The sequence below is a fragment of the Delphinapterus leucas genome, chromosome 14 (genome assembly GCF_059928025.1).
Source record: "Delphinapterus leucas isolate spDelLeu-1000000601 "Yukka" chromosome 14, BTC_Dleu_Yukka2, whole genome shotgun sequence".
NCBI lineage: Eukaryota > Metazoa > Chordata > Mammalia > Artiodactyla > Monodontidae > Delphinapterus > Delphinapterus leucas.
In genome coordinates, this window is record NC_143142.1 from 75,831,567 (window position 1) to 75,853,908 (window position 22,342).

Sequence of the window (22,342 nt, forward strand, 5' to 3'; positions counted from 1 at the left end):
AAGTCTATTGTGAATGATATAATGATTAACTGACCTTTCAAATCCTAGAAAGGTTACATTAGCAGCCACTATCAGTGCTTCAGAGCTGAAGCAGTAGAGTGTGAAACTCGAATTCCACCATGAGCTCAGAGAATGATTAAAGTCAGAAGCGATCCATGGCTGCTTATAAATGAAGTCCAAGAGTCCCAATATTATCAATAACATGGAGCAGACAAAGTATAATTGTGGGTGGCAAAAAAAATAGTTAGATTTTGCTTTTAGTTTTCTAATGAAAGCAGTTGGGCTAATGAAAATATTAGTTATTAGCTGTAAATTCTGGAAATGAATACTATTTTTAAGAATGTAGGAGACTGTCTTATAAATATTTCAAAGAGCACACTATTAATTCAAGCCAATCAATAATACAGCATAGCCCTCTAGTTACCAGTGAGAAGAAATTTATTCACTAGTTTTATTTCTTTCTGAAATCCATATTTAAAGGTTTGGGATTGACTATGTCAACATAAGTTGTCTTCTTTTTATCAAAATATTATTTATTACTCAAACACTTCTAAAGCAGTGTTATGACTCTTTAATTTGTTGAGTAGAAAAAATGAATATTTACTAACATTTCTTGAAAACTTGCTATAAGCCCACAAGAAAGAATTTGACATCATCACACTGTGTTTTCCTTAACTTGACAGGAAGTCAACGTCAAGTAGACTGACTTGAATCAGGACCTCATTTGGGAAGTATAAGTGTTCAATAAACTGCATTACTTTTTTATTTGGAAAATACTCAAGTTCAGTGGCTTTATCATCCTGAACTTTACTTTCTGAAAACCTGGCAATCCCATGTGGACTTCTGGTAGAATGAGCAATGCAAAGAGCTGGCTTGGACTTGGCATGTCCTTGTACTTCTGGGGATTGATGGACCTTACAACCACTGTTCTCTCGGGCACACCAACACCGCCAGGCAAATTAGAAGCGTTCCTGTCAGACAAGCCACAGTCACACTCTCGGACAAAGAGGAGCTGGGTTTGGAACCAATTTTTTGTTCTGGAAGAATACACTGGAACTGACCCTTTGTATGTCGGCAAGGTAAGAACTGCCAAAGAGAAAGATAAATGATCAGAATACTGAATATTGACATTGAATAAGAATATGAATTGACTATGAAAGCTCGTATAGTCTAAGGCCTGAGAACAATTTTAACTAGACGTATGTTACTTGACAGCTAGTTGAAATCTAATTTTTGCTGTGTCAGATACCGATCAGAAAGGAAAGATTCCTCTCCTTGTTCTTGCCTCTGTTCTGAGTGGGAAATATTAGGAATTGGATTTTTGCAGGAAAAGCCTTGGACCCTGTAAGAACCATTCAAGTCCCCCCAGAGGCAGCAGCAGACTCAGGAATAAAAGGATGGGGAAGAAATAAACTGGGAAATGCAAAGGGAGGAGTAGAGGGTTTTTTGCCTTTTTTTTTTTTTCAAAGCATTTCCACAGGTATTGCCTGAGGCCTAAATTTAATGGAAATAAAAAGAATAAAACATTCATTTCAGAAGATCCTAGCTTGTGCTTCAGGATAGTTGGAGACAATCAATGTCTATATTTATAAACTTTATACTCAAATTCCCTTGATTTATCTGTCATCATTTCATTTTTAATCCAGGCTTTCTTCTGTGTTTACTTATTTTGGATGTTAATCAGAGAGCACTTTGCAAAAGCAACCAAATGAGAGAAAATGGGAAACAAGGAACTAATTAGAAAATAAATAATTCATTCAAATAACAAACACTTGTTTAGCACAGAGGCTAAGAGTGTGGGTTTCAGAGTCAAACATATGTGGGTTCAAAACCCGGCTCTGCCAACTGCTTCCAGAGTGACTTTGGAGAACCACGTAATAAGAGAACCACAACTTCTCAAGAGCTGTCTACATGAGCTCTTTCCTCAACTCCCACCCACTTCTCAACCCAGTTATCTGACTTCCGCCCTCACTCTGCACTAAAGTTGTCTTTTCAATGCTCCTAAGGACCTCCCCACCACCAGACCCAATGGTTTCATTTTATGGAACCACCCAACAGCAGCCTTGGACACTGCTGCCCAGTCCCTCCTTCTCGACTCACATTCTTCTCTCAGCTTCATGACCTTCACAATCCCATTTTTCCTCCTTCCTTCTCAGCCTCTTTGCTGGTCCTCTTGCTCTGCATGACCCCAACCACTGGTGGTCCTGTAAGCTTTGCCCTGGGTCTCTTCCCTATCCACACTCATTCCCTGGGTGGATTCGTCATCCCTATGTTTTAACCGTCCGTTAAACCGTCCCCAGCTTAAAAGCCTTTTCCATCATGAATACATCTCCCACCTATTCAGAGTCCAAAGATCTCTAGCAACTTGATATTTGTAAAACATTTCTTCCAACTAGACACACATAGCTACCGCTAAAATAGGTTTAAGAAAATGTTTTTGTATTCGGTAATTGTTTTGTGTATTTGTACAGTTTAGAGCCCTCCTCCCTCCTCCCAAAGATAGAAACTGAGATGCCATCCCTGGCCTTCCCTACATTTCCCTAACACTGAGTACCCAGCACAGAACTGGACATACAAAAATGCAGAAAGACAAGAGTATCTGACAAGTTTCTGGGCTACCACAGTACCGTATGTCAGTCATATTCTCATAAAGCAGATCACTTAATCATCATAACAAGGTTACGAGGTAAGTATAATTCACTACTTTTTGATAATTAGAGTAGGGAACAAGGCTCAGAGAGGTTACGTTCCTTGCCCAAAGTTACACAGAAGGCAACAGGAAATCTGAAACCGAAGCCATGGGCTTTCTTTTACACTGCCCTGCACACGGCCATGACTTTAGACCTAGCCCTGAAAGATACACAGAAGCATCAATGGTGTCGGTGAGACCAGGAATGTAAACAAGCCTGTTTCCTGAAGGTGGGAGCACACAGCTGTGTAGTACCCTCTAGTACTCATGATTAGTGCTCACCCTTTCCTAATCACCCCAACCCAGGACACAGGATACCTCCGCATCTCCACAGTCATCCTGTCCAACCAACACTCCAGCAAACAATGAAAGTTTTTACCCTGAATTGGGTATGTCACCTCCACATGAAGAAGATAATTATGTATTCACTTACCCAGGCACTTTTCCCCTTTACTTTCTTTTGAAAGAGAATCCAACCACCTTTCATTCCCTCTTTTCCAGGGGCATTTCAGCTTGTCACCTTGAGCTCTGGAAGATGTCTGTTTAGAGAGCTGGCCTGAGTATTTGCTTATTTCAGAAAGGAGTGTGGTAACAATTATCAGCTGTAATTGGTATGGCCTTATAAAATCCACACTGGGCTTTCCAGGGACAAGGCAGGGTCGAGTTAAAGCTAGATTATATTGACATATGCAAAGAGGGGGATGCAGAGAGCTTGTGCTTGTGCACGAACCTGTGGTCCCAAGTCATGCTGAGGTTAACAACTACATGGAAGCTGTCTAACCACAAACTGTAAGCACTTGCTGCATTCCTGAAACTATACGAGGCACCATGAAAGACAGCAAAAGGAGTGAAAGTCACCCTTGTGTTTAACATTTTTTCATGATCTTCATGTACTTCCCATCATTCACTACTCCTTTGGCTCAAGATCTTATAGACTAAAGAATTGTTAGGTTAAGTAGAATATCCACCTGCCTGTCTAGTATAAGTACATAACCACGTGCTGTCAACTCCACTCCAGAAGCTCCTTACCTTCCTCCAAAGAGCTGGTGCTCAGTCAGTGTTAGCTGAATTAAGTATGGATAAACATAAAACACATTTTTATTGCAGTGCCAATTTGCTGAGTGACTTAGAGAAAAGCTGTTAATATCTCTTCTTTTCAATTTTCACAACCAAATGTGTATTCTATGGCTGGTAAACCTAATATTAAATGCACAGTACTGTGCTGGTTATTAAGCTAGTGTCTCAGCTCTGTATTCACCTTTCCGTACTCCACTTCGTGATGCTGGGGCTGGAACTCTGCAAACCACAGTTTCTCCTTTTCCAACCAGCTCCCACTGGGTTCTGAGAGTAGAATGCACTAGAGGGAGAACCAGAGGCAGGAGGAGGGAGAAGAGACTTGTTCCTTTTACCTGCAGCAGTTGATTCCAGTTTCTGGATTCTTTCCACACTCCCAGCCCCAGCCTCATCACACCCGCTGAGAAATATCAGCACCACTGGATGGCGTCGCCTTCTCAGAAGTCTGAGTCTCAGTTCCGTGGGAGGTGGGCGCTGGGGGCACCTCTTCTAAACTCCTGAAGCTCCAGCCTGACGGGGCAGCGCTCCCTTCTCAGAGGTCTCTGGCCCAGCCTCCTCCAAACGCCCAGATTCCAAGAGCCCCAACTTCTGCCCTCTGCTCCCCCAGCCAGAGGGACACTAGCTGTTTCCTGGAGTTATTATCTCTCCTATGATACCTCAATGTTCCCTTTCTGCCTTTTCAATCCTTCATATTAAATTCTCTCTGCTAAAATGACTGGTGTGGGCTCTGTTCCCTGACTAGGTCCTGAACTGATACAATTTCAGGTGACCCTTGAGCAACGTGGGGGTTAGGGGCACCACCCGACCGCACCCTGGAAAATACATTTTTAACTTTAGAGTCGGCCCTCTGTCTATATCCATGGTTCCTCCATAATCACCGTTTACTCTGTATCCGTGGTTCTGCATCAACAGATTCATGTGTAATACTGTTTGCAGCACATACTATTGAAAAAATCCACATATAAGTGCACCCTCGTGGTTCAAATCCATGTAGTTCAAGGGTCAACTGTATAGTCCCCAGAAACTAGTTCTGTGTAAGCAGATCCTGGCCCTTTACATAGCTGGTACTCCTCCTGTTCATAGGAGGCCCTCCTGCTTCTCTGTGGATGTCCTCCCCCCTCCCTTCCCCCCTCCCTTCCCCCCTCCCTTCCCCCCTCCTCTCCCCCTTTCTTGCCCATAAGCACACACACACAAAGAAGGTACCTGAAAGGTGCTTGCCAGCTCTTTTAAGGCAAAGGTAACGTGGTTTCACTAAAAGCTTTAACCCTACTACTACACCCTACACCACTCATTCAATAAAATTTTATTGAGCATTTGCTACACGTGAGGACTCACACTAAGATGAAAGCCACGTGGTTCCTACTTCAAGGAACTCACAGTCTAGAGAGTTCCTCCAATTCTTCTCTCAATACAAACAAAAACAAAGATAACAGATCCAACGTTCAGCCCAGACTCCACTGACATCAGCCAGCCGAGTAGCTCCTGAGGAACCAGAACCTTCTCTACAGCAGCAAAAATTTCTAGCCTCCTGTTACTTATTAAGTACTCTCCATAGGCAGAGCACTTAAACTTGGCCTATGATGATCACAAGTATGCTTAACTTTCTTAAGGTTCATAGGACAAAACTTTTTAGATGACAAATAGAACACCTCAAAACAATCCTGGGAATTTTCTTTAACGTCAGCTTCTATTCTTTCTTTTTCCCCTGGATAATCTGCCATGCCCTGAATTAACCTATTTCATCCTAAGTGAAAGTTCTATGCCACATGCCTTAAAACTACACGTATTTATATGTATATGTATATTTATATATGTATAGACATATATATGTAAACACACACAAATATATACATTTTTTTTTTTTAATCCTTAGATCCCTGTCCTCCTCCTCCCAATTCCATTCCTCTGCCTGGGAACACAGTTCCAGACGGAATGGATTTTCATTTCTTTGTGGCTGGGTCCAAATAAAGTGGCTTTCTACTCGACACAGTAAGAGCTAGGCACCTCTGCCTTTTTAACTGCATAAACAGAAGATGTGGATTGCGATAAAAAAAATAATAATACTGTCTATGGAATGAGGAAATGGGAGAACTTTATAAAAAATAATAATACTGTATATGGAATGAGAAAATGGGAGAACTTTATATTCTAAATAGAATTCTTTAAGTAGAAAAAAATCCACAGCTATTTTTTCGGTCAATTTTGTTCTCTTACTTCCCTTCTGTAGATAAGACACAGCTGAATTCCTCTAAGCAGCAAAATCGCTGCCTGTGTGATTTGGCCGTGAGTCAATTTGAGATTCAGCTCAAAACCAGCCACAACCTGCAAACCCATCCTTGTCTGAGGATGCTGTGAATACACTTTCAGGTGTCTTCTTGGTGTCCGTGCCATTTAATCCTCAGACTAACACTGTCCCAGCAATGCTTCAGGCAGCCTTCTCCAGCTTCTACCATTGGGCTATGCATAACAAAAAGGCCAACAGGTTGTTTTTTTGCCGTCTCTGCTACACTCCTGAAGGTTTGAAGGGAGTACAGAAGAGCTGGGCATGTTAATACCCTTCTCTCTATGCACGTATATCATCATGGTAATTGGCCCCATTTATAGCTTTCCTATTATGGGAAAGACACTGTACTAGGTGCTTTACATACATTAATCTCTAATGAGCCCAACAAACCTTCACAGTAAGAATTAACATTGTCCTCTACATTTTTAATATGAGGAACTTGAGAGTTATAAGCGTTAAATAATTTGTCAAGGGCACTCAATTTATAACTGATACAGACAGTGTTCAGGCCAGATATACTTGCCTCTCTGGCCTAACCCTAACGCTGGCTGTCTGTTTTATAAACTATATCTCATGGACTTCATCACTGAGCTATGCAAAGTGCTAACTACCCCAGCAACAACAGAGCTGGTGGTAGCTAAGTGTAACTAATTTTCTGTTGCCCCCTTAGAGAAGGACTATTATAAGATAGCACAAAATTCCAGGGTTCTTGCCATCTATATACATTGTCTATAATTAGGGGTGCAGGAGTTTATTTCTAGGCTTAATATGAAAATAGTGCCCCTGGACTCATTTCGAGAGTCGTTACAAAGTAATCTGGGAGGAAATATAGCTGGATGGACAGATAAAAGCATGTCCCTAACAGAACCTTCCACATATAGATTTGAGTGATTCAGTTATGAGGCCAAGAACTGGTCCCACCAAAAGGAGAGATACACTGATACAAAGAATAATAACCAGCAGTAAAATTCCATTTTGATGCCTGAAACATAAACAAGCATAGTCCCACTGAGTGAAACTACGGAATTCAGAGAATTTCAAGAGCCCCTGGAAGTCATTTTGTATTTCCAGTATGGTGGCCACTGGTCTATTTATTAGCTATTTCATCAGCTTCTCAGCCAACTCGAATTGTCATAAAGTTTCTGAAATTCCAAAACTTAATTTATATCAACACTTGTACAATTTTTAAATGTTTAGCTTGTCCTTTTCTTAAAAAAAAAAAATTAAACGGAAAGGCTGGACTCCTTCTTATTAGACTTGCTCCTATTGTACACGTTGGGACCTACACTTTCCAGAACTCCGTTTTCTATACTTCTCAGGGAAAGGAACTTCAAAAACAGTACTAAGTTAAGGATACTGAATGGAATGTGGAGAAACTTTACTTATTCATCAACTTATATTTGCTCTTTGATATAATCATGTTCAATGCGTATTAGTTCTCTGTAGACATTTTAAACATCTGAGTGAAAAAAAGTCTTTCTGTTTGAAAGGAAATCATAAATTTAGACCATATTGAAAAATCTATTTATTTCTGACACCTGTTCATATGTCGGTGCTTTTTTTCCTCAGCTTCATTCAGACATGGACCGGGGGGATGGATCCATCAAATACATCCTCTCTGGAGAAGGTGCAGGTGTCGTGTTTACCATCGACGACACCACTGGAGACATCCATGCCATTCAGAGGCTTGACCGAGAGGAAAGGGCCCAGTACACTTTAAGGGCTCAAGCCCTGGACAGGCGGACGGGCAGGCCAATGGAGCCAGAGTCAGAGTTCATCATTAAAATCCAAGACATCAATGACAATGAGCCCAAGTTCCTGGATGGACCTTATGTCGCCACTGTGCCAGAAATGTCACCAGTGGGTAAGGTGGAGATTCACTGATTCTCACAAACAGCGGTTCCACTATAGAAGATCCTCCTGTCTAAACGTGGAGAAGGACAGAACGTGCACAACAGTTCACAGATCATAAAACTCTACCAAGCTACTTAGACAATGAAGACAGCCATAGTATAAAATAGTAGTAATACTAAGCTTAGTATTGTTATTCAGTCCCGGTTCTTAAAAAGCAAAACAAAATATAGATGAGAGATAGATAGATAGATAATATTTGATTCATAAGGGAGAAGCATTTTGGTACTATCAAAAAGAAGAATGAAGGGCCCAAAGACTGTGTTGTCCTTACGAGTTACTAAGAATTTAAAACACAAGTAACTCCCATCCCCACTGAAGAGGTGCTTCTGTACCAAGCAGTTACGGAAACCTGACCTAGAAAGAGGCCCTCCCAGGGAAGCAGACATAACATTTGCAAATGCTTTAAAACTGCCCATTCAGGACTGCATTCAGCCTTTAGCAATTCAAATTGAATAGGTTTCCACCATCTCTCTCCCTCAGGAACTTCTGTTATCCAGGTGACAGCCACAGATGCTGATGACCCAACCTATGGCAACAGTGCCCGGGTAATGTACAGCATCCTCCAGGGCCAGCCATATTTTTCTGTGGACTCCAAAACAGGTATGTGATGTAATACTTGAGTCAGAGGGGTTGATTTTATTCTCTAATGATTTGTAACTGCTATTTATGACAGACCCAACTCTCCTTTTCAAGAACTCTCCAGGGAATGTATTAACTAGAGAGGATTGTTATAAGCTTTGGGATTAAGAGACCAAACTAGCACTGCCCTGGTGGGTAAGAGCAGCACAATGCATAGACAGTGGATAAAGTCTGATTGGAGAGGCCCAAAGAACTGCCTACACAAAAGTATGCCTCCTCACTAACCTGCAAAAATACCATGGTTGTATTTATTCCCAGGGAGTAAGGTCTTTTATAACGCCAAGAAGATCTAAGAGGATTGGCATATTAACCTGGGCTCACTACAGAACTAGAATAATTGATTTTGAAACTAGGAAGAACCTCAGGGGAATAATTCAGTCCATCACTCTTCACTTAAAGGATAAGGAAATTGGGAATGGAGACCTAACAAAGTACTTCTGGTTGTAGAGATGTCCCCTGACATGTGGTCTGATGTTCTTCCCACTGAGCCACCCCGTACTAAGCAGAGAGCAAGGCCAGAATGAGTGGATGTATGTGATGAGGGGGGAGAGAGCACAGAGCATGGAATGTGGCCCCCCAAAAAGGAGGTGCTAAGTGGGACACTCTAACAGGGAGGACAGCATAGAGAACTGGGTGGGTAAGGAGGTAAGGAGCAATGTGCTACAAAAGAACAGGTCAACAATCAACAAATCAATTTGGCTTTGGGATTTTTGTTTTGTTTTGTTTTCAGTTTTACCCAAGAGCTTTGACTACAGAATTTATGTTTTATCTATGAAGGACTCCCTTTAATACTTTCAAGTTGGGCAGAGCAATTATTATGATTATTATCTTGCACTTGTGCCAGACTTTCTCCCTTTTAAAATACATTCATAAATATTACCATATTTGAGCCTCCCAATAATCTTGCGAACTAGTGAATTATATGGAAGTGCTGTTACTCCCATTTCACATACAGGAAAATTGAGGACGGAAGAGTAATTAACACAAAACTTGAGTAAAGAAACTTACAGCCACAGAGGTAAAGTCAATGACAAACACTCAAAGTCATCCCTTTACAGGAAATAGAAAAAACACATTTCTATTAGCAACCTGATATAATTTTTTTCCAAAAGTCCTCAGGGGAACCAGGCATTTGGAAAACTGTATCATAAAAGTAGAAAGTGAGGGAGTATACATTAGTAGGAGGAAAGAAAAAAGGTTGCTGTTAGGGACTTCCATAAAACAGTAACTTTAACCATTCTACAGATGGAGGGAGGGAGAGTGAGGGGGTGCCCACAGGGAGGAAAAATACAGACAGGAAGTCGGTAATGTGTCCTTTACATCCCAAGAGGAACCTTACATTATTTTGACAGCTCCCAGGGAGCATCTATAGTGTTAAGGTCAAAAATACATGAAAAGATCGTTATTGCCATGCCCATAGGCCATTTAAAAAAAGAAGATGCTAAATATTTCACTTTAGAATGTTGTTACTATAATGCAATATATATACATTATAGGAGTAAAATGGGGACAGGTTTGTGGTTCCCAGTTCCTTCCCTTGGCATGCAAAAGGTCTGCTTAGCCAAGGGTCATGTTGTAAACTTGAAGTAAACAAGCCTTTAATCTTTGCCTAGAGAGCACAGAAGTCAACTTTTCGAAGTTGAAGTGTTCAAAGGAATATAAAACATTACCACACATCCTTGGCAGGATCAAAACAACGCATTTCACAGGATTTTGACTTAGACCCCTCTTCCTAACTGAAACCATATCATCATACGGCAGTGCTGCTACCTACGGTCTGGGGGAGATCATCCTGTATGTCTGTTAAAAATAAACAACTCACAGAGCATCTTTCATGTCTTAGCTCACGGAATGCACTGAAGCACAGAGGTAAGCAGAACCTAACAAAACAGAATGAACATATAACAAAAGGAAAAGCAAATCTGAATTCCAACCCTGCTTACAATTACTGTGGAGGCAGGAGAAAGCAGACTAGGAACGAGTTGCCTAAAGAAGAGTCATTCACACTACAAGGGCTCTAGGGGCTGAAAGAAAGAGCTAAAGGAGAATAATCTAAAATCACAGATTTGCAGGCATATGAGCCTTTATTTTCCGGACCCGAAGCCCGTTTTGTCTGGTGAGACAGAGCAGACTGAAACTGTCTCAGACTGCCAGTCCCCCAGCCTGTTAGAGAAGCACTGCTGCCACCTGCTGTTCTTTCTCAGTAATGTTGCCAAAGGAAATGGGCCCACGAAGCTCTGCCGGCTGGAATAGTTATTTATTCACCCTTTGTTTAAGCACAGCATTTTTTTGACGCTGGGATTCTGACCTCAAGTTTAATAAAAGATGTGACTTGCATCTCAACTCTAGCCATTAACAATGCACAAGGAGAAGCCTAGAACTCAATCTTTAAAATGGAACTTGTGGTTTTGTTTTTAAAAACAAAGTCATTTCTATCCTGCAGGTGTAATTAGGACAGCACTCATGAACATGGACCGAGAAGCCAAAGAATACTATGAAGTGATTATCCAAGCCAAGGACATGGGAGGGCAGCTTGGCGGATTAGCTGGGACCACAACGGTCAACATCACCCTCTCAGATGTCAATGATAACCCACCCCGCTTTCCCCAGAGTGAGTACCTAACCAGTGAGAGTATAGGTCTCAAGCCAGAGGGATGCAGCTGTGACAGAGGTGAAAGAGAAAGGCCTGTCTGAGTCCCTCTTTGAGTTCAATTTTTCATGGATTCCTTTCTGACATTTATCATGCAATTCTCACATAATTATTTCCCTTCTAGATACTAACTTCCCATAGCACTAAACCAGTGTTTAAACTCTTTTTTTCTTGATTGCCATGCCCTGACCACTCCCCATAAAATTAAATATTAAGCAGTAAGACTTTGTTGGGTAGGGCTGAACTTTAGAGAGCCACAAACCATTGTAATATATAATAAGTATCCAAGATTTTTTCACCTCTCCCCAACAAGAATCGATTTTTGCCCCCTAGGGGGCAATATTGCCCTTGTTGAGAATGCATGCAGGGAAAGTAAGCCACAGCTGGAGGTGAACATAGTGACCCATCTGACCACCTTCACCAATCAATTCACAAGCAGGTACCAAGCACTTGCTTTGTAAGGGCCCCGGGCATGAGGGGCACAAGATGACTGAAACCCAGTCTCTGCCCCTGTGAAGCTTAAAGTCCACTTGGGGAGTACATACTCAATATTCATCAAAAGTTAACCAGGAAGCAGCATTTGCTGCGCTACTTGGTTAGTGTAGAATGAAGCCTTGACAATAAACCAAGATGAGTAAAGGCTTAATAAAAGGATGAGAGCTCAGCAGGGGATTGAAGAATATAAAGGATTCAAATAGGAAGAAAAGAAAACATTCCAGAAGGGGGAAGTTATTCATTCAAAAAATATTTGCTTTGGGCAACATTCTAGATATGGGATATAAAGACCTAGAAATAAAGCTGCAAATGTAATTTTATGTTCAAAGATCCCTAAAATGAAGACCTGCTCTTCAGTGTTTCAAATTTGTTGTATTTCTAACGGAAGTCAACTGCAAAGTTTTTGAGCAAGTGAGAGACATAAAGGAAGGCTAATTTGATAGCCATGTACAGCACTGGTTGCTAGGGGTGGAGACTAGAAGCAGGAGAGTCTGTTAGGAGGCTTTCAGAGTGGTCCAGATTTGAACTGATAAGGATGTAAGGAAACAGCAGAAGGGGTGGAATGGGGCAAATAAGAAAACTTGGATTTCTGTCTCTTGATTTCTTGGCTAAGGGAAGATGGAATCAAAGATGACAGTGATGTTCTAAGTCTGGGTGACAGGGAGAAGAATTGTACTACTGATAGAAATAGAGGATACATAATGGAACTAGTGGCAGGGAAGGAGGAAGACAAATTCCAATTTGAATATGAAGTGACAGCAGGACAATCAGATTGAAGGTCCTTAAGGAAGGTGGAATATAGAGCTATGACTGTGGAATGGAGCCCAGGAACAGAGATGTGAATTTGAGAAGGAGATGCCTAAAAGGGAGCAGTTGGAGAAGTGAGAGCAGCAGACACAACTCCAGGTGAAAGACTTAACCAGGGGGAATCAGGTTAAACAACAACAACAACTAAACTAAAAACCAGACCATCAGCTGAATAGCTACATTTTGAGTCAGTCAAACCAAGTAAGCCATCTATTTTATCTATGTAAACAGAGGAAGAGAACTCAAATATTTACATACAACTGGTATCCATAAAGTCCTCATGAGATTTCATGAAACTAAAAGACAGTATATTAAATATTTCACAAGTGGTACAAATAAGTAGGTTACTAAGTTGATTGGTTCTACAATTCAGAATAGTAGTGCATCATGAAAACAGTTTATGAAATGCCATATGGATTGGCTTCTTAATTGCTTTGCTGCCCCTGTGGGTTCCATCTTTATTACTTCATGAATGGCTCACACTGTGCACACTGTAGACTACAGATTCTTGAACATCCTTGATCCTATTTGGCTTTGTAATTTGACACTAGACAGTATCTCTGAGGCATAAAGGGAAGAACGAAGTTATTACACAGCTCACAGTATGTAGATCTGGACGTATTGCAGGCAAGTTGTATTGTTACCTACCAGGGCTCTTGGCCTCCTTAATCAATAGAAATTGATCAGAGGCCAGGCAAGAAATTCACGCAAGGCTTTACCGGGGACCCCGCTGCAGCAGCGGCGAGTGAGGACAACAGTTTCCCTTGCTTGCTCCCTGCGCAGGGGCGAGCTCACTCCTTATATGGGTTGAGGGCAGGGGTGTGTCCAGGGGTCGGGACAGAGGGGTGGCTGGGGAGGTCTGCCCACCACTTAGGTGGTGTTGTGTGCAGGGGGCAGGCGCAGTGCCCTGCTTTTGCTCTGGGCCCTTCAAAAGTGGCAGTGGGTTTTTTGGTCTCTTTGTATCTTTTGTCCAGAATTTGCCCCAACTGTGCATGCACCCAGTTATTTTTAGTCTCATATAGCTTCTCCGCCTTTTGTTGCTGGAGGAGAGGTGTGTCCAGGTGCAAGCACTGCAGCCCTGCAGCAAAGGGGCCCAGGTCCCAGCCTGTCTCAATATCACCCCAAACACGGCAGCTTCACAGAAGCATAACACAATACAGTGATAACTGGGGGTTTTAGTCCTGCCCCACAAGGCAACATCTTAACACCATTCTAAAGCACACATTTTGAGTTGTCATTTTTTTTAAATAATGAAGAACCTAGAATAAAGTGGAAACACAGACTATGTTGCACAGAAGACAAAATGGAAATGTATAAAAGTAATCTCTGTGTCTCTAAACATTGTTCACACATTATCTCTGCTTCCTCTAAAATAGTCATTATTGGGCTTCCCTGGTGGCGCAGTGGTTGAGAGTCTGCCTGCCGATGCAGGGGACACGGGTTCGGGCCCCGGTCTGGGAAGATCCCACATGCCGCGGAGCGGCTGGGCCCGTGAGCCATGGCCGCTGAGCCTGCTCGTCCGGAGCCTGTGCTCCGCGATGGGAGAGGCCACAACAGTGAGAGGCCTGCATACCGCAAAAAAAAAAAAAAAAAAAGTAAAATAGTCATTATTTTTGGACTTATAAAAAATTTTCTTTATCTCACCATTAATTATTTCTCTTATTTGCTAAAACTAAGTTTAAATGATCTCATTATTCCATAACCTACCTTGGATAAACTCTTAGGCATTATTAATCTTCTGATTCTTCATTCTAGGAATCCCACTTTCCTTCTTTTTCACAAATATTATCATAACTGATTAGGTGTCAACACAATGACACACCTACTATTTTATATTGAACAAGCTCAGTCACCTTTAATTGAACCAAATATAAGGGAATGTCAAAACCTCAGACTATTTATTTCTAATATAATGCATTATGTGTAGAAATTATATGTTTGTTTCAACACAGAACATACAGCTTTCCTGGAGAAAATTATTTGTTTTTCCCAAACGTGTTCTGCAATAGAAAAGTCTAATCCATCAACAACTTTGGAAGTGAATGTAAAGAGATCATGAAATCCAAGTGCCTCCAGTTTAGTACAGACATTAGCAATTTCCTGGCTCACACTGGCAAAGAACAGTCATCATTTCTCCTCCTGTGCAGGGGAGGGTGCTGTGAGCTGGCTGGGTGCTGTCAGCCTCCCCAAATCTTTGTGAGACTCAAGCCATCACATCCCAGACTTCCCAGGTTCACATCCCCACAGATTGCAATGCATATTAGAAGCAGAGAGGCCATGTACATATTGAAAATGTGACTGTTTGATTTAATATTTAGTCATTCACATTATGACTGACAAAATAATGAAGAATGTCAAAAAGTTTAGCCCCAGAGAAGGTAAGTTAATGAAAATACTACTTCCTGGAGACAAAAATGAACTGAATTAGTGAATTCAGGATATCAAGTTGAAAAGGAGAACATTACTGGCTCTGAGATTCTTACATATGTGAGAACTCTGGGGCATTCTATTCTGGAAAAGAGAACAAGAAGCATCAGAGATCTGTCCATGAAGAAGCTGCCAATGGGCAGTCCCAGGTGCATGGACAGATTGAAGCTGGTGGAGTTTGTTCTCCATGGCTGGTCCTCCTTTGTAGATCACTGGTTCTCCATTAAATTTGGGCAGGTGGTCATAGAGACAGGCATTCAGCATGATGGCCAGGCTACAAAGGAAAATGTGGGCATTTGAAACGTGAACAGAGTAAATACATACTTTGTGACCACAATGTTTTTTCTATTTTTCTCAGAAGTAATTAACATTTGGGGAAATGGTTCATTAGGAAGAAAAGATTGGAAAGCAAGGTATTGATACTTCCTACCACTCTGAAGGTAGATTCACTGAGATGAGAAATATTTTTGCTTTTGTCCTGTCCTACTCCTAGGATTATGATCAAGGTATTTTGGCACCTACTTATCAAACATCCAGTACAGGCTATGACCCAATAACATTTACTCAGACTCTCTGGATCTCAGTTTTTTCACCTGTAAAACTCAAGTTTTAACTTTTGGACCATGAAAAAGATGTTTTGCACAGCATGGTGGACATGATGTGATACTGAAAAGGCTTTTTTTTGGTAGTAACAGATTACAAAAAATGCATGTTCTAACTCTTCTTCACAGAACATTATCAGATGAGTGTGTTGGAATCAGCTCCGGTTAGCTCTACTGTGGGAAGGGTGTTTGCCAAGGACTTGGATGAAGGAATTAATGCAGAGATGAAGTACACTATTGTGGATGGAGATGGTGCAGATGCATTCGACATTAACACAGATCCCAATTTCCAAGTCGGCATCATAACTGTGAAGAAGGTAATCCAACTCCTTTTTCCAAATCATTTCAATGGAGGCTTTGAATGTGTATGAAATATTAGTAAGGACTGTTATATTATTGATATGTATTGCTTCAAATCCTCTGATACACTTTCCTATCATTAAGAAAAAAGCCTCTTACTCCTTTTGTTTACATGTAAACACCGGCTGTGTCATCATTTTACAGAAAGGGTACCAAGTCATGGTAAAAATGTATTATAAATATGTCACTTCTCCTAGCTAACTACTTAGCCACTTTAAAAAACTGCTGTAGCTTAATTCCCTAATGATGTTAATGACTTAACCAATATCTGCATTTGAACAACCTCATTTTTACCATAGTATACCATAAACAACAATAAAGCAAGCTATACTATTATTATTAATCAATAAATAACACGCAGGAATTTTTAAATTGTTACTTAAAGACCTAAAGATGCTAATCAGGCTTGGAAAGCCTTTATCAAACACACCTGCTGAGTGATGTTACCACTTGGAACTCCTTCATAGTAAGGAGTTATAATAAGTTAATAAGTTTTCATAGTATGTTAACAAGTTTTCTGAATGTAAGCTATCGATTCTGTGGCATAAAGCACATATGGACATACTCAGCTGAAAGATAAAACCTAAAAATAATTGAAGTTTTAACATCCTAATAAATATATCTGATAAAATACATTAATTTTAAAAAGTATTGATTTCATCTTCCTTCTCCTCTATTTCAAATACAACTTAAAACCCAAGATATCTTAAATTATTTCTTCAACAAAGATTTGTTGAGTGCCTACCTATGTGCCAGGCACTGTTCTAGGCATTTAATGTAGAGTAAGTAAAACAACTGAAAACCTCTTCCCTCTTGAAGTTTACATTCTAGTAAGGGGAAGAAGACAATCAAAAATAGCAAGTAGGGCTTCCCTGGTGGCGCAGTGGTTGAGAGTCCGCCTGCCGATGCAGGGGACATGGGTTCATGCCCCGGTTCGGGAAGATCCCACATGCCGCGGAGCAGCTAGGCCCGTGAGCCATGGCCGCTGAGCCTGCGCGTCCGGAGCCTGTGCTCCACAACGGGAGAGGCCACAACAGTGACAGGCCCGCGTATCGCAGAAAAAAAAAAAAAAAAAAAAGCAAGTAAGTCAATAAAGTTGTATATTAGAAAGTGATAAGTGCTATGTGGGAGGGGGTGTAAAATAGAACAAAGCAAGATCAGAAGAGCCAACATGACTTCAAATTTAATTGCATGCTTGTGACTGGCCTCACACAGAAGTCACATTTATGCAAAGACTTGAAGTGGGCAGAGTCACAGCACAGAGCTGGGCAGGCTGACAATGCACAACCCTCGGAGGAGCCCTGTAAATGACTTTCAGTGAGAACCATAAATGGCAGCCCTGTAAACAAGGGAATGGACTGGAAATACTGAGGAAAGTGTTCCAGACAAAGGAACAGCCAGTGCAGCGACCCTGAGGTGGGACTCTGCCTGGCTTGTTTCAAGAACAGCAAGGGGGTTTATAAGGCTGGAGAGGGAGACCAGAAGGAGATGAGGTCAGAAAAGTAACAAGGGAGACAGATTGTGTTAGGACCTTGTAGGCAGATTAAGGACTTTGGGTTTTAATCTGACTAAAGTGGAGGACTGAAGGATTTTAACAGATGTGTGACATCACTGGACTTTTATTATGAAATAATTACTGTGTAAGCTGTGTTGAGAAAAGGCCATAAGGGGGCAAGAATGGAAACAGGGAGACCAGCTGAGAGGCTATTGCAATAATCAAGGTAAGAGATGATGATGGCTTGGTCTACGGTATTGGGAATGGATGTGGTGAGAACTGGTCAGAATCTGAATATATTTTGAAAGTAGAACCAACAGGATTTCCTAACAGATTGGATGAAGATATGAAAGAAAAAGAGGAGTCGGTTGAGCAACAAAAAGAATAGAGATGGCACTAAGTGATATGGGGAAATACTGGCATTCAGTTCTGAGCATGTTACGTTTGCAATGTCTATCAGACACCCAAGTGGAGATGTATAGCAGTTGTTGGTTATAGGAGTCTGGAATTTGGAGAAGAGTTCTGGACTGAAAATTTGAGAGTCATAAATGGTACTTAAAGCAAATAAAAAATAATAATATTCCAAGGGATCCAGCACAGATGGAGAAGAGGGCACTGAAATAAATCCTGTGGCAGCCCAACGTGACGAGGTCAGGGAGAGCAAAAACAAGCAAGGAGACTGAGGAGGAGAGCCCAGGGAGGCAGAAGGAAGATCAGGAGAGTGTGGTGTCCTGGAAGGTGTAAAGAAGCTGTTTCCAAGAGAAGAGAGTGACTGCTGTAAGTGCTGCTGTGATAAGTGCTGCTAAAGGTCATATTAAAACACTGAAAATTAATCACAGATTTTAAGAACAGGGAGGTCATTGATGACCTTGACAAAAGCAACAAAGTCATAACTTAGAATGTGGCACAAGTTAATGTGTCAATAATAACTTTACTCTATGCTGTTCCATAGAGCTGAATTAACACTGCTTTAGAAAGGAAGAAGGGAAGAGTTCACATGTTTGTCCTTATTTATTTAAGGTGCAATCACGTACAGCAAAAGAACAGATATATCCAGCATTCCTCCAACCAGAAATCTTTATAACCAGCACACAATGACCTCAAAACAGTGCAAAATGCTGACACTGGCTTTGGAACCATCATATAAATCTGGATGTAATTTAAATATTGCAGTTTATTTTACTCATATTCTTTGAGAACTAATAATACTTTATAAAAGGTGACTAGAATAATAATACCAAGTTGTTGTATGACATAAGATTAAGAACACTCCCCTATTATGTGGCATGCCTCAAGCTAAAAATTAATAATACATTGCCTACCATGACTGGTAACTATAAACGAGGTAAAAGCTCAGAGTTTGGGATAATTATTATCTCTTTAATGCAAAAATTATCTTTAAAGAATTAAGCAATCAGAAGAAGAGCTTTTGAGGTTCTCAATATATTTTAAATTTTATTTTATATCTTAAATAGTATATAATTCTAAATAATAAAATAATATTAATTTATGTCAAATTATTAGAATATATCTTAGACCTTACTATAAGCCATTAATTTAAAAAATATTAACTATTATAATTTTGTATATGATGAGATTGGTTAGGGTGGTATGGCCACAGACTGTATCTGAAAGGAACCTCAAAATGTCGTTTCTCCAGCTCCCTTACCAGGAAAAAAGATTAAGCCTCGTAAGACAGAACACTGTCTTTCACTGTCATTGCTAAAACTATATCCATGTTTAATCAAAACATGTATCAACTTTGCCAAGGTCATTTGGATTTCTCTTCTGAACCTATGAGGTGCCAGAAAATGGAATTAAAAGAGAGGTCAATAAGTTGAGTAGATGGACAAGTCAAGTACAATAAATACTTTAGAGGCTATTGACTGCTCAATCTATACCTTTGGAACAACATTCACTCAGATGCTTGATCCACACCCATCCTCCTACTTTGTCATTGATAATGTCATGTAAAATTGAAAGAAATGTTCTGCTTTTGATTTATTTCCCTTAGGCCTATTATTTGTCTAAAAAAGCACACACTTTTTCAAAAAGAGAAATCAAGTTGAATTGATAGAATTGGGTCTTCATAAAACCACACTGATTACTACCCAGTACTTTGGGTCTTTTTTGGCTTTTAAGTAATCAATCAATTGATTTTCAGTCTCTTAATTTAAATGCTTTTCAAAGATAACTTGAAACATACAATTTTCAGAATGTTCTTTATTCTATATGAGCATGATCTTACGTCTTCAGCATGTCTTCCATCTTCCAGCATACCATAAACAATTGTTTCAAGTCCACTCTCCCCTTAGGCAGGGCACAAAGCAGAAAACTTGAATTTCATCAAACCTAAGGTGCCATGAATTCTCATCACTGTTTTATTTTTAATTTTTTTAACATCTTTATTGGAGTATAATTGCTTTGCAATGGTGTATTAGTTTCTGCTATATAACAAAGTGAATAGGCTATACGTATACATATATCCCCATATACCCTCCCTCTTGTGTCTCCCTCCCAATCTCCCTATCCCACCCCTCTAGGTGGTCACAATGCACCCAGCTGATCTCCCTGTGCTATGCGGCTGCTTCCCACTAGCTATCTATTTTACATTTGGTAGTGTATGTATGTCCATGCCCCTCTCTCACTTTGTCCCAGCTTACCCTTCCCCCTCCCCATGTCCCCAAGTCCATTCTCTACGTCTGCATCTTCATTCCTCTCTTGCCCCTAGGTTCTTCAGAACCACTTGGGTTTTTTTGTAGATTCCATGTGTACCTGTTAGCATATGGTATTTGTTTTTCTCTTTCTGACTTTCTTCACTCTGTGTGAAAGACTCTAGGTCCATCCACCTCACTACAAATAACTCAATTTCATTTCTTTTTTATGGCAAAGTAATAGTCCATTGTATATACATGCCACATCTTCTTTATCCATTCATCTGTCGACGGACACTTAGGTTGCTTCCATCTCCTGGTTATTGTAAATAGTGCTGCAATGAACACTGTGGTACATGGCTCTTTTTGAATTGTGCTTTTCTCCAGGTATATTCCCAGTAGTAAGATTGCTGGGTCGTATGGTAGTTCTATTTTTAGTTTTTTAAGGAAGCACCATACTGTTCTCCATAGTGGCTATATCAATTTACATTCCCACCAACAGTGCAAGAGGGTTCCCATTTCTCCACACCCTCTCCAGGATTTACTGTTTATAGATTTTTTGATGATGGCCATTCTGACTGGTATGAGGTGATACCTCACTGTAGTTTTGATTTGCATTTCTCTAATGATTAGTCATGTTCAGCATCCTTTCATGTGTTTACTGGAAATCTGTTTATCTTCTTTGAACAAATGTCTATTTAGGTCTTCTGCTCATTTTTGGATTGGGTTGTTTTCTTTGATATTGAGCTGCATGAGCTGCTTGTATATTTTGGAGATTAATCCTTTGTCAGTTGCTTCATTTGCAAATATTTTCTCCCATTCTAAGGGTTCTCTTTTTGGCTTGTTTATGCTTTCCTTTGCTTTTAAGTTTAAGCTTTTAAGTTTCATTAGGTCCTATTTATTTTTACTTATATTTTTACTTTTATTTCCATTTCTCTAGGAGGTGGGTCAAAAAGGATCTTGCTGTAATTTATGTCATGGAGTGTTCTGCCTATGTTTTCCTCTAAGAGTTTTATAGTGTCTGGCCTTACATACAGGTCTTTAATCCACTTTGAGTTTAGTTTTGTGTATGGTGTTAGGGAGTGTTCTAATTTCATTCTTTTACATGTAGCTGTCCTGTTTTCCCAGCACCACTTATTGAAGAGGCTGTCTTTTCTCCATTGTATATTCTTGCCTCCTTTATCAAAGGTAAGGTGACCATATGTGCGTGGGTTTATCTCTGGGCTTTCTATCCTGTTCCACTGATCTATATTTCTGTTTTTGTGCCAGTAACATACTGTCTTGATTACTGTAACTTTGTAGTATAGTCTGAATTCCAGGAGTCTGATTCCTCCAGCTCCATTTTTCTTTCTCAAGATTGCTTTGGCTATTAGGAGTCTTTTGTGTTTCCATACAAATTGTAAAATTTTTTGTTCCAGTTCTGTGAAAAATGCCACTGGTAGTTTGATACGGATTGCATTGAATATGTAGATTGCTTTGGGTAATATAGTTATTTTCACAGTGCTGATTCTTCCAATCAAAGAACATGGTATATCTCTCCATCTTTCTGTATCATCTTTAATTTCCTTCATCAGTATCTTATAGTTTTCTGCATACAGGAATTTTGTCTCCTTAGGTAGGCTTATTCCTAGGTGTTTTATTCTTTTTGTTGCAGTGGTAAATGGGAGTGTTTCCTTAATTTCTCTTTCAGATTTTTCATCATTAGTGTATAGGAATGCAAGAGAATTCTGTGCATTAATTTTGTATCCGGCTACTTTACCAAATTCACTGATTAGCTCTAGTAGTTTTCTGGTAGCATCTTTAGGATCCTCTATGTATAGTATCACATCATCTGCAAACAGTGACAGCTTTACTTCTTCTTTTCTGATTTGGATTCCTTTTATTTCTTTTTCTTCTCTGATTGCTGTGGCTAAAATCTCCAAAACTATGTTGAATAACAGCGGTGAAAGTGGGCAACCTTGTCTTGTTCCTGATTTTAGTGGAAATGGTTTCAGTTTTTCACCATTGAGAATGATGTTGGCTATGGGTTTGTCATATATGGTCTTTATTATGTTGAAGTAAGTTTCCGCTATGCCTACTTTCTGGAGGGATTTTTATCATAAATGGGTGTTGAATTTTGTCAAAAGCTTTTTCTGCATCTATTGAGATGATCATATGGTTTTTATTCTTCAATTTGTTAATATAGTGTATTACACTGACTGATTTGCATATACTGTAGAATCCTTGCATTCCTGGGATAAACCCCACTTGAT

At 40.2% G+C, this 22,342-nt stretch overlaps 1 protein-coding gene across 1 annotated transcript in view; it reads left to right on the forward strand.

The window, feature by feature from the left end:
- Positions 1 to 770: 770 nt before the first annotated feature.
- The window catches only part of CDH20 (cadherin 20), a 59,939-nt gene continuing 38,367 nt past the window's right edge, over positions 771 to 22,342 (forward strand). The window contains exons 1-5 of the mRNA XM_022584352.3: positions 771 to 1,079; positions 7,617 to 7,911; positions 8,442 to 8,561; positions 11,044 to 11,211; positions 15,711 to 15,898. Of these exons, the coding sequence (XP_022440060.1) occupies positions 834 to 1,079; positions 7,617 to 7,911; positions 8,442 to 8,561; positions 11,044 to 11,211; positions 15,711 to 15,898 (1,017 nt within the window). The 5' untranslated portion in view covers positions 771 to 833. The remainder of the gene's footprint in view (positions 1,080 to 7,616; positions 7,912 to 8,441; positions 8,562 to 11,043; positions 11,212 to 15,710; positions 15,899 to 22,342) is intronic.